The following is a 13,131-nucleotide window of genomic DNA, read 5'->3' on the forward strand; positions in this document are numbered from 1 at the left end:
TAATGGTGTCTCATGGTTTTAGTATGTGTATTCCCAGATATTGAGAGTTCCTACTATGTACCAGACTCTGTTCTTGTCATGGAGTATTGAACAGAATAGACAAAGGTCCAGGCCTTCGATGGGCTCTGCATTCTATTGTGTGTGGCCTGGGGAGGAAGAGAAGTTAGTAAGAAAATAAACAAAATATATGCTATCTCAGGTGGTGATTAAAGCTTGTGGAAACAAAAGCCTAAAGCCTACATGGGGAATAAGAAGTTTATGGTTGGGAATGAGTAGCAATTTAAATTGGACAGTCAGGGAAGGCTTCACCGAGACAGTGACACTTTAACAAAGACCTAATAGAAATGACAGTAGTCACCATGTGTTATCCTAGGAAAGAGCATTTCAGGGAGAGGAAGCAACAAATGCAAACGCCCTGAGGGGGAACATGACTGATGTATCCAGGAATAATAAGGAGGCCAGTGTGACTGGAACACAGTTAGCCAGGGTATGGAAAGCAGAAGATGAGGTCAGAGAGGCAGCCAAATCACAAAGGGTTTTCTACACCCCTGGATGGACTTTAGCTTTCACCCTGTGTGAGACGGGAAATGGAGATGATGTAACCTGACTTCAGTTTTTAAAGAAATACTTAGGCATTTACCTGGTTACTGTTTTTCCTCATATGTGAAATGTCTGTTCATGTATTCTTTATTGATTCTGATTCCTAGGAGTTCTTCATATATTCTGGGCTGGTCTTTTATCAGTAATGTGTTTTGCAGATGTCTCTTCCTGGTTTGTGATTTTACTTTATAGTGTCTTTTGAAGAACAGAAGTGTGATATGGTCAAATTCATTAAACTTAACCTCTTTAAGTATCTCTGGTGTACATAATTGGAGTAATCATAATCTGTAGATTAAGACAGTCTCTCATCAATAGTCCAGCATGGGCCTCTTTTTATTGATTGGTTTGTTTGTTTGTTATAATGAATAAGTGAACCCACCACCCACTACGAAAGCTAGAAGCCTGCAATAACTTATATTTACCTGTTTGATCCTCCCCTGCCACTCTATACTTGAGGAAACCATTATCCAGATTTCAGTATTTATTCATTTACTTTCCATTGTATATAGGTTTTTAAAAATATTTAACTGACAAAGATTGAATATATTTAAGCTATACAGTGTGATGATTTAATATACATATACATTGTGTAATGATTACTACGTGATATTAACACATCCATCACCACCCATTCTGTACACTAGATCCCAGAACTTGCTCGTCTTGTAACTGAACATTCCTATTTTTTGACCAACATCTCCCCATTTTCCCCACCCTCAAGCAAGCCCCTGGCAACCACTGTTTTACTCTCTGCCTCTGAGTTTGACTTTTTTAGATTCCACATATAAATGAACTCTACTAGGTATTTATCTTTCTGTGTCTGGCTTCACCGAACATAACATGTTCTCTAGGATCATCTGTGTTGTCACAAATGGCAGGATTTTCTTTTTTGTAGCTGAATAATATTCTGTTGTATATATTTACCACTATTTATTAATTCATCTGTTGATGGACACTTAGATTGTTTCCCTATCTTGGTTATTGCGAATAATGCTGCAATGAACATAGGGGTTCAGATGTCTCTTCAAGATACTGATTTCATTTCCTTTGGATATACACCCAGAAGTGGGATTGGTGGATCTTACGGTAGTTCTGTTTTTAAGTTTTTGAGGAACCTCCATGCTGTTTTCCGTATTAGCTGTACCAATTTATAATCCCACCAACAGTGTACACACCCTCACCAGCATTTGTTATCTCTTGTCTTTTTTATAATACCCATCCTAGCAAGTATGAAGTAATACCTCATCATGGTTTTGATTTGCATTTCTCTGATGATTAGTGATGTTGAGCACTTTTTCATATACCTGTTGGCCATTTGTATGTCTTCTTTGGAACATTGTGTATAGTTTTATATCCTTGATAAATATTCTTAAGAGATATGGGTACATAAAAAGGAATGAAATGCTGATGCATGCTACAACATAGATGAACCTTGAAAATACTATACTAAGTGAAAGAAGACAGTCAAAAAGACCACATACTTTATCAAAAGTATCCAGAACAAGGAAATCTATAGAGACAGAAAGTAGGCTAGTGTTTGCCACAGGAGGGAGGGTCGGGGACAGGGTTTCTTTTTGAGGAGATGAAAATGTTCTAAAATTGTGATATTTGCACATGTCTGTGATATTAAAGTTGTTAACTTTGTTAATGTGGGAGGAAGTGTGGGTGTGTTTGGGATACGTTTAAATCATTTGGGGACTGATTTTTTTTTTCACTTTATATTGCTAAGATTTATTTTGTGCAGCTGTAGGTCATCCATTTCTTTTGTTTGTTTGTTTTTGTTTTTTATTTTTATTGGTTTGTTTGTTTTGAGACGAGTCTTGCCTTGTCACCCAGGCTGGAGTGCAGTGGTGTGATCTCAGCTCACTGCAAGCTCTGCCTCCCGGGTTCACACCATTCTCCTGCCTCAGCCTCCCCAGTAGCTGGGACTATAGGCGCCCGCTACCATGCCTGGCTAATTTTTTGTATTTTTAATAGAGACAGGGTTTCACCGTGTTAGCCAGGATGGTCTTGATCTCCTGACTTCGTGATCCGCCCACCTCGGCCTCCCAAAGTGCTGGGATTACAGGTGTGAGCCACCACATCCAGCCCATCCGCTTAACTTCTATACTATAGTTTATATGTTCATTCTCCTGTCACATTTCAGTTGTTCTTAGGTATTACTATGATGAATCATGCTGTTGGGAACATTTCTGTGCATGTCCCCTAGTACAGGTTTAAGTTTTTCTGGGTATTTGTGTAGGAGTATAATTGGTGAGTCATAAGGTATATGAATGTTGACTTTTTTTTTTTTTGAGACAGAGTCTCACTCTGTCGCCCAAGCTGGAGTGCAATGGCATGATCTTGGCTCACTGCAACCTCCACCTCCTGGATTCAAGCAATTCTTTTGTCTCAGCCTCCCAAATAGCTGAGATTACGGGTGTCCGCCACCACACCCAGCTAATTTTTTGTATTTTTAGTAGAGACAGGGTTTTGCCACATTGGCCAGGCTGGTCTTGAACTCTTGACCTTAGGTAATCCACCCGCCTTGGCCTCCCAACGTGCTGGGATTATAGGCATGAGCCACCATGCCCAACCATGAATGTGGAACTTTATGAGGGTGGTGATATTACTTGACATTTCCACCAGCAGCGTTTGATTTGCATTTCTCTTGTCACCAATGAGACTGAACATACATGTTTCCTTCTCTGTGAAATACTAGTAGATGTTTTTTGACCATTTTTCTGTTATACTGTTTGTGCTTTTCCTGTTGGCTTTTAGCAACTCTTTATTTACTTCTGATACTGATCCTTTGTCTTATATAAGACAGCAAATATCTTCTAATTTGTAATTCCTCTCTTCTCCCACTTTCTTCTGTCATCTAATGAACAAGAATACTTGATTTTAATATTGTCAGATTTATCTTTTATAGTTAATATTTTCTGTTTTATCTGAGAAACCCTTTTTTGTCCAGATGAGAAGAATGTTCCCTTTGATTTTTTACTAAAAGATGCAAGGTTTGGGACATTTAAGTCCTCGATCCATCTGGAGTTGTTTTTTTTTTAATATGAGGTAGGGACCTGATTTTATCTTGTGCCATATAGAAAACCTTTTTTATCTTGTTCCATTTGTGGTATAATCTCTCCTTTCCTCTAGTAATCTGACATGTCACCTCTCATGTACCAGAGTTTCAGAACTGTGGGTTTGTTGCTTGGCTCTGTGTTTTACTGGTCAGTCGGTCTGCCTATCCCTAGACCAGTACCACATGTCAGAAAACTGGATGAAGAACATTGATGACCACCACATCTAGCCCACCTCTAGGCCAGTGGGTATGGGGGTTCTGTGAAGAAAACAAGCTAAAATACAACCCAACAGCAACAATTGAAAGGACTGTAGTATGCAGTATCCTTGGTAGAGAGCCAAGTTTCAGTTAGAACAAGATAAAGAAAATGTTCAGAGATATAATGAGATTCTGCTGATGGTGTACTGTGAATTCCACAGAATTTAGTGGTAGAGAGTTGGCAGAGAATGGGGCAGAAGAAAGGATGTATCGTTACCTTCTAGGGATGAGAACATGGATATTAAGGGGAACATGATGATTAGGGGCTTTTTGCAGTGACCAAAATGAATAGGGAGAAAGGGCATAAAGAGATTATTCCTAGTGGGATGATTTCTGGGGGCAGATTGTGATAGTGGGGCTGTGAATATTGAGGATTAGGGAGGGAAGGGTATTATCTTGGATGCACCAAGCCAATCCCCCTCTTAGCCTCTTTCTGGGAAGGGGCAATTTTACTGTGAGCTCACAAGACTTGTTGACTCCTGTGCAAGTCAGGAAGCCAGTGTGACTAAAAAACAAGTATTTTAATCCCTCAGGGCCCACTTTTGATTCCTGTCAGGAGAGATGTGGTCTTGCCCTACAGTGCTGTCTTGGGTACCTGGCGTTTAAGATATTTTCATTGTCTTAGGTGTTCTAGAGTTGCACTCTGATGTAGGTCATTTTTTGCTTGTTAGCTTTAATCTTGCTTAAAATTAAATACCCAGAATTCTGAAAATTATCGTCTTTCATTAGTTCTGAAAACTTTTCCACCATTTTCTCTTGAAGTATTACATTTTCCCAATCTCTCTGTTTTCTCCTTCTAGAAATCCTGTTTGATACGTGTGGTACATTCTAACTCTGAATCTGGTAACTCATATTTTCCATCCCTTTGAATCTCTACAACATGCTGGGTAATTTCTTCACTTTTGTTTTTCAGTTCATTAATTCTTTCTTTACCTCTGTCTGGTGTGCTGTTTATTTTTTTTTCTAGTCTTATCCTTTTGTTAGTCCGATCTTTTAATTTCCTCTTTTGTTTTTTAAAAGTGCTGATTTATATCCTGTATCTGATAATTCCAATATTCGTAGTCTTTATGGTTCTTATCGTTTGTTTCTGTGAAGTTTGATTGTGATCTCATTGTTCTTGAAATCTTTCTTTACCTAAGGGAATTGCAGAAGCCTGGGTCAAAGTACTTCTTTTAAAAAATATTTGCCAGATGCCTAAGGGCACTTCCAGTCCAACACCAATTGAAGCTAAATTTTTGGATTGGATTATTTTGGGCCACACAAGTAGTGTGAATTCCAGCCACAAACCCAGGGGTTTGTGGTTATAAATTCTATGGGGAAAAATGTATTTTTACTTCCCTCTTTCTGCCCATAACCAAAGCCCAAACAGGCATGTGTTCTCTCTGATCTGTGGGGGAAGGGACATCACCCACTGAGAGCACCCTTAAGCATCTTGGCTTAATGTAGTGGTCTCTGCTGGGACCTCCCACTGTGATCAGGCTTCAAGCTCTGTGTCTTAGCTTCTTGGCCCGCAATCCATTACAACCAAAGATCCCTATAAGACCATAGCAGATTAGTGTTTGTCCCCAAGGAAAACTCCTTGCATCTAATCTAGTTTAATATTTCTGTTTGAGCTTTCTTACTGTGACTGGATTCCAAGAAATTCCTTTTGTTTCCTTACATTTAAAAGTTTTCATTTATTTTCTACCTTATCTGTAAACATGTATAAAAATAACAATAGAACAAGTAGTTCTTCAGTCTTCTTTGCCATAAACTAATTAGCAGAATGGCTTCGCCAGACTTGGCCAGAATTTTAGTTTGTCAGTACTAGGATAGCTTGATATTGTGTGCGTTGTGATTACAAACTACTCGAAAGGCAAAGAAAACATACAAATAAAGTACAGGCAAATACAGGAAACAATAGCTCCCTAATGAGGCCCACATGTTGTTTTGTATTTGAAGTTAGTTTTTAAGAATATTTGATTCTAAGAAGGGGCAGCTTGATTTACAGTAAACTGAATATGATTGTAAATGGAAGATATCATTTCAAGGGAGAGTAAAAGGCGATTTGGAAGAAGAGTATGATAAGCCCAAATTCAAGACAAATGTAAAGCAATTTCTACCCAGTTAAATAGCTTTTAGACAATCAGCAACAAAAAATAGTATTAACATGTGTTCATTCATTGCATACCTTGGGCATATTTTTTATGGATACTTCATTGAAGGTTTTGGAAGATACAGAATTGAGGGTTATATGAGAAGCAATCGCCTATTCTAAGCAGCTTCCTGTACCCTTATCCTTATTATCCTATGACTGTGTGTGTTGTTTGCATATAACACTATTATCATAGTGTTAAGTGCACCCAAAGAGTATTTGTTGGCTCTGGCTGATTGGTCATTTATGCTATTTACTATTGTTCACAAGGCTAGTTGTTATTTTACTTTTTAATTTTATGCATTGTTGTTCCTAGTCTGTAAGGTTGGGAACAAATTTGACTCATTTTTTTATTTTTATTTGCTCTTTTATTCAGCAGATATTTATAAGCTGTGTGCTGTATGTCACACCTTTCACTGGCCACTAGAGTTACCGTCAAGAGAAGAACAGGCTATGACCTTTGCCCTCATGGAGCTTGCAACCTATTAATAATAATTTTTTAAATTCCACAAATAAATATATAATTGCAACTGTGACAAGTGCTAGAGAATAGAAGACCATGGTACTGTAAGAGTTTAGGAGAGCCTGGGCATGGTGGCTCGTGCCTGTAATCCCAACACTTTCGGAGGCTGAGGCAGGAGGATAATTTGAGCCCAGGAGTTCAAGACTAGCCTGGGCAACATAGTGAGACTTACATCTCTACAAAAAGTAAAATAAATTAGCTGGGTATGGTGATGTACAATGTGATCCTGCTACTCAGGAGGCTGAGGTGGGAGGATTGCCTGAGCCTGGGAAGTCGAGGCTGCAGTGAGCTGTGATTGCACTACGGCACTCCAGCCTGGGCAACAGAGCAAGACCCTGTCTCCAAAAAAAAAAAAAAAAGTTTAGGAGAGAGGAATTTACAGAAGTTCATACAAGAAATTGTAAGATCCTGAACCAAGTTCAAAACACTTCAGATCTTCACATTTCTTATTTGAAAAATTGATCACTTGGCTTATCCAATATGCTTTAAGGATATCCTATGCACATAGTCACCCTACTTTACCAGGGAGGAAAAAATGGCCCTGGCAAAGATCCCATTTACTTTTCTGGACCAAATATCCTGTGACCCCTGTTATGAGAGTGAATGTGTCGTTCCTTCTCCCCAAACCATTGGAGTGGAGAGTTTGAAGGAGCACCTTTGATGACACGAGTTCCTCAGGGCATGGCTAGTGGTTTACCTCTAAGAAGCCTTATACTCGGCCAAGCATGGTGGCTCATGCGAATAATCCCAGCACTTTGGGAGGCCGAGGTGGGTGGATCACCTGAGGTCAGGAGTTCAAGACCAGCCTGGCCAACATGGTGAACCCCATCTCTTCTAAAAATACAAAAAGAAATTAGCCAGGTGTAGTGGCGTGCACCTATAATCCCAGCTACTAGGGAGGCTGAGACAGGAAAATCGCTTGAACCTGGGAGGTGGAGGTTACAGTGAGCCAAGGTTGTGCCATTGCACTCCAGCCTGGGTGACAGAGCAAGACTGTGTCTCAAAAAAAAAGCCTTATAATCAAAGTGGATTCCAAATTTGGAGTTTTGGTGGCAGTGGTGATGGCTAGTTATATTTCAAAAGCTACTTTTGGAATTGAGTGTTACACAGTCAGGTTTAAATAGCACTAGTTTCAGCCTATATCAGAAATGTTTAAATGTACATTTTGTTTTCATGACCAAAGCCAATTATAGTACCTAGTGGAGTTATTTTAAGTTATTCATCTCCTGCCCTTTGAAGACTTTTCAGATATTTTAAATGAATAAGGTAGGAGGAATGTATACTGTTATTTTTGTGGGTTTTGCAAGGATATTTAATATTTTTATATGTATGCAAACTGCCAGAATAATTCTCAATGGATTGTGCTTAAATTGTTATTGTCATAATTGAGTCATCTGTTTGTGGTTGACTTTGAGAGAGATTTTTGCCCCTTATTTGTAGGATTATTGATGTTATTTTTAACTAATTCAGAAGTCCTTGCATATGCACTTAAAATTTTTTGACAAATTTGTGCAAAACTAAAAACAGTTATAATGAAGTTGTTTTTCAGTCACATAGTGGCTGCTCTCAGAGGCTAAAACTGTCTCTGAAGAATGTTCTTGTACTTATGCCAAGAGGCTTCTGGGATGGGCATATTTTTAAGAACTTAGAACATAAACAACTGTGATCTGTGGTAAGAGATTTAAATGACCTCATGATGACAACAAGAACAAAGCATTTTTTTAAGTTATCATGGTGGTGTGTGAATTCATTTCCATGTGTTTCTTATGCTACTATTTGGGTGTATTAAGTGAGAGCCAGGCAAAAAAATTACAGACTGTATTAAACTGAAGATACTGTTTCTTTATTGTTGTAAACAAAGTACCGGAAAAACATTATTTCCTAAGAATAAACATTTCATGAATTATTTTAGAGCTATAGGTCCTTTTCTTTTTTTGTTTTTAACCACATGGACCACTTGGGGATGAAGGCCATTTATTTCGATCCTAAAGCTTTGATTCATTTTCTGTTGGAGAGAATGTATTCCAAACATGAAAGATCAAACAGTTGGCTTGAAATAAGAGTCCCTCCTTTAAGACAGATCAATTAAGTGTTTATTAAGTATTTACTATGTGTCTGGCACTATGCTAAATATTATGGAATACTAAAGAAGGTGACTTATAAGCTGCTTTTGGTCTAGTTAGAAGAAAGGACTGCTCAGATGAAACTTATAAATTAAGAAGACATTATGTAATCAGGCACCAAATAAGATACCATCACTTATGTGGTTCAAATATTGACATAGCCCTTTTTTAAGGAATGATTTTTAATCATTGTCTAGACCAGTGATTCTTAACTAGAGGTAATTTTGCCCCCCAAGAGGATATTTGGCAATGTCTGGAGACATTTTTGATTATTACACCTGGGGCTACTAGCATCTAGTGGATAACCAGAGATATTGCTAAGTAACTTCCAATGTACAGAATAGCCCATCACAACAAAGAATTATCTGGTCCAAAATAACAATAATGCTGAAATTGAGAAAATTTCTGATGTAGAACTTACAAATATCAATGCTGGTAATCTTCAAAGTTACAGTAATGGACTTTCCTCTTTCCCCAGGCTAGACCTGTTCAGCTCCTATAAATGTTCTTTACCTTAAGCTCTTGGATCATTACACAGAGATGATCTTTGGATATCATAAACCTCCTGAACATTGTATGCAAGTTTTTCCAGTACAGTGCTAGAGAGAGAGTCCGTAACTTTTATCAAAATCTCATGCTATCCATGCCTCCAAAAAAGGTTGAGACACATCAACCCAGTCCTCTAGTCACCTGAGAGACAACAACACGGAACCCTCTTTAGCATCATGGTGATTTAGAAGAAGAGCTTGGATCAAAATCAGAAAATAACTTTTTTGGTGAAAAAATTTCGTATTAATTTAGTATTTTGAAGTAATAAAATCTTAATGCATGAGGAAATTATAGTAGGACACTTTCAAAGATTATTAAACATCATATGTAATGATATATTACTGTACATTTAAAATTTTAGACTGAACTGATTGTGTGCTCACCTACAGGCAGAATACATAAATTATTTTGTTATTTGAAATCAACTTGTTTTCTCAGAATTTGCTGCTTTCTCTCAAATGAAGATCCCAGTTTACTTTTCTTAGATGCTGTTTATCTGTTGAATCAGAGATCTAAACATGGTTTTATATTACACATTTCTCCTGAAAACTATTTACTAAAGTGAATTATGTTTTTCTCATAAGAAACATTTTTAAATTGAGAATTGCATTCTGATTTCGCATCCTGTAAGTTAGAGATCCTAGCAGCAGTATGTCATAAAAACAAATCTATGTTACCTTGGGTGTGCATGTAGTTTAACAATAATGCTTTTCTAAGCTATAGAAATTTGGAGATTAAGTGTTGAGTTAAAAACCAAGGAAGATCTTAGAGATCTATTTCAGCTGTTTGAAACTCTTTGAAGCTCAAGGCCCAAAAGCACTACTTTTAGTTGTTTTATATATTTTTACTTCTACCAAATGTTTTGAGGGGGAAAAATCAGTGCCCGTGGGAGGAAAGGGTTGCATACTTCTGATCTAAACCATCCATTTTGCAGATAAGGAACCAGAGGCCCAGAGTTTTAGATTTTATTATTAGGCTGTATATTTCTTCATTCTGTAGGTCAAACTAGCATTTTAGATGTATCTGATAATAGTAGAGAGGATGACCAGGAATTCAAAATTTAGCTGTGCAGCTTCCTACCTCCATGTTCTTAGACAAATTGCTACATGTTCTCAGTCTCCGTACACTCATCAGCAAAAGAGAATTATATTTAGTATAGTTTCTACTTTCTTAGAATTTAGAATGTGTCTGAGAAGATGATCCAGATTGATTGCGTCTCATTTTTTTTTAATGAATTTTGTGTCATCTAAATATTTGAAGATCCACCCAAGTATGTCCTCTAAACACTACTACAAAATAAAAAACATCTTTATTATCAAAGGGGACAGCACAGTATTTACATTTCCTTTACTTTGGCAATAATGAGGGTCTTTGTAAACTGATAGATCAGCCTTAGGGCTTTTTCTCCCACCTTCTTACCCCCTCTCGTTATTGCATAAGATACCTAGAAACATGAATCTGGAACAGCAGATTATAGGAAGAAAGACTTTTTGAGATGAAATATGAGAGCAAGTAGCAGCATTGAAAGAACTAAACCATATGAAATAGAACGTGAACTTGGTGATCCTTTTGATCTTTTCTATGTGGCCTCACAAGAGTGCTTGAGAAAAGATTGAGAATCTTTTGCTCATGGGATAGTTCAACAGGGATTCCTTACTAAACAATTTTTGTTCAAAACCAGCAGTTTGCAGAGAACACAGGCTTTCACTTGGATGACAGACGCACGTGGGGTAATTAAAGACAAGAGAAGCCACTTGTCTTTTGCTACAAAAATTAATTAGTATCCTGAGAAGAATTAGTTCAGAAGTTTTCTTAGCATCTCAAAACAAAAAAGTTTAGAGAAAAATACAGTGTTTTTCTTTAGTGGCTTGACCATGTGTCAAGTTGCTATGTTTGTTTGGTGGTTTGTTTTGATTTTGTTTGGTTAGGTTTAATGTTGTTTGTTATTAGGAAATAACTTTTATACAAGTTGGTCCTATGTCACTGTATGATATTGGGGTATTACAGATATTTACCATTGCATGTTATCTTTGTTACTCTACTAAATATGTGTAAATTATATTTTTCTGTGTAAATTATATGTTTAAGTGATTGCCAGACAATAAGACATTTTAAGCTAAACTATTTGGATTTTTTCCCTCAGGTCTTAAAGAAAGTGCAGAAGACATGGTCAAGAACAAATTGGAAGGAAAAGATAAACTGACCCCTTGGGAACAATTTTTAGAGAAAAAGAAAGAGAAAAAAAGGCTGAAAAGGAAACAGAAGGTATCAGCGATAATTATGACCAAATGTTTATTGAATACCAACCATGTATCAGATAGTACCAGGTGCTTGGGATCCATTATCTCAAAATGTAACCACTCACTGAAGTAGGCCTTGTCATCATCCCAAATTTAAGAAAGAGGAAAGTGAGAATGCATTAAGTTAAGTATTTTCAGCATGGCCACCTAATGGCATGCAAAGCCTGGTCACAGTCCAGAGCCACTTCAACTGCTGCATTCTGACATTTTACATTTACATGCCACCTACATAAAACACATAGTTCAGTTAATATCTAGATACAAGCAGTATGATTCTGTTCGGTGTTTCTGAGCAAAAGAGGTACATACAGACTTTTTTTCCTTGAGGATATGTGCACATAGAGGTTTTTAACATGAGTGAAATTATGCTGTACTTTCCATCTCTCAACCTGCATTTTCGCCTTGCATTATTATCTTATGGCTCATCCATCACCTTATTATCATTAAATTCCTTTATCAAGAGTATTTCCTGGGTGGGTGCGGTGGCTCATGCTTGTAATCCCTACACTTTGGGAAGCCAAGTCAGGTGGATCACCTAAGGTCAGGAATTCGAGACCAGCTTGGCCGATATGGCAAAACCCTGTCTCTACTAAAAATACAAAAATTAGCTGAGCGTGGTATCATGCATCTGTAATCCCAGCTACTTGGGAGGCTGAAGCAGGCGAATCACTTAAACCCCAGGAGGTGGAGGTTACAGTGAGCCAAGATCGCGCCACTGCACCCCAACCTGGGTGACAGGGCAAGACTCTGTCTCAAAAAAAAAAAGAAGAGTATTTCCTCTATGTTAACATGGTTTCTGTGGACAATATGATTTGACTCACGTTGTTCAGGGAATAACATCTTTTCCAGAGTTTTCCAGAGTCCTCAGTAATAGCACAGATCACTTAGGTTTTTGCCACTAAAAATGCTTTTGTCACTGAAATGCAGCATTCTGGCGGTGGTGTGCCTTAGAGCATTATCACTGATAATGACAAAATTTTGCAACTTGGGGAATCTTAAAATTATTAATTCTAGTCCAACCGTGTTTTACAATTGAAAAAAAAAATAGCTGATTAATCTGAGGTTACATAGCATACCAGTGGCCAAGCTGAGACCAGAATCCACAATTACTCAGACCACTGTTCTTTCTTCTGTTCTCTACTATACTGTTTCTATACTGTGTCTTCTTATTATGTTTTCGGTACAGCTTTGACTTTTAGTGCTGTAAAGGTAGAGAGATGCAAAGCTGAGTGATGCAGTGGAGTAATTTTTATACTTCTATTGTAGTCAGTGTTTGTGGAAATGGATAGTAAAATGGAGAAATTGGGTGTTTTGGGAAAAGTTCTTTCAGACTGTGTTTTTCTTCTGCTCTCACATTACAGCTGTCAACACAGAAGACGACTTCTGTGACCAAATGGGTAGGGAGATTTCTCCACACACTAATCAGTGGACACCAACTGAGTGTCCTCCAATTCCAACACTACCTGGAGATAGTTTCAGATCCCATAGGTTGGAGGCTCAGTCCCCAAGACTGCATCCACCCTTTCAGACACCAGTCCAAAGTCTGAACATCCAGAATTTCTGACTGACTGGCTTTAAGTTGG

At 37.8% G+C, this 13,131-nt stretch overlaps 1 protein-coding gene across 3 annotated transcripts in view; it reads left to right on the plus strand.

Moving 5' to 3' along the window:
- Nucleotides 1–13,131, plus strand: part of ESF1 (ESF1 nucleolar pre-rRNA processing protein homolog) — a 68,826-nt gene that overhangs the window by 39,051 nt on the left and 16,644 nt on the right. For all 3 annotated transcript variants that reach the window (XM_037984752.2, XM_073008417.1, XM_073008415.1), the window contains one exon: nucleotides 11,392–11,513. In XM_037984752.2, the coding sequence (XP_037840680.2) occupies nucleotides 11,392–11,513 (122 nt within the window). The remainder of the gene's footprint in view (nucleotides 1–11,391; nucleotides 11,514–13,131) is intronic.

This window comes from Chlorocebus sabaeus, chromosome 2 (genome assembly GCF_047675955.1).
Source record: "Chlorocebus sabaeus isolate Y175 chromosome 2, mChlSab1.0.hap1, whole genome shotgun sequence".
Lineage (NCBI taxonomy): Eukaryota > Metazoa > Chordata > Mammalia > Primates > Cercopithecidae > Chlorocebus > Chlorocebus sabaeus.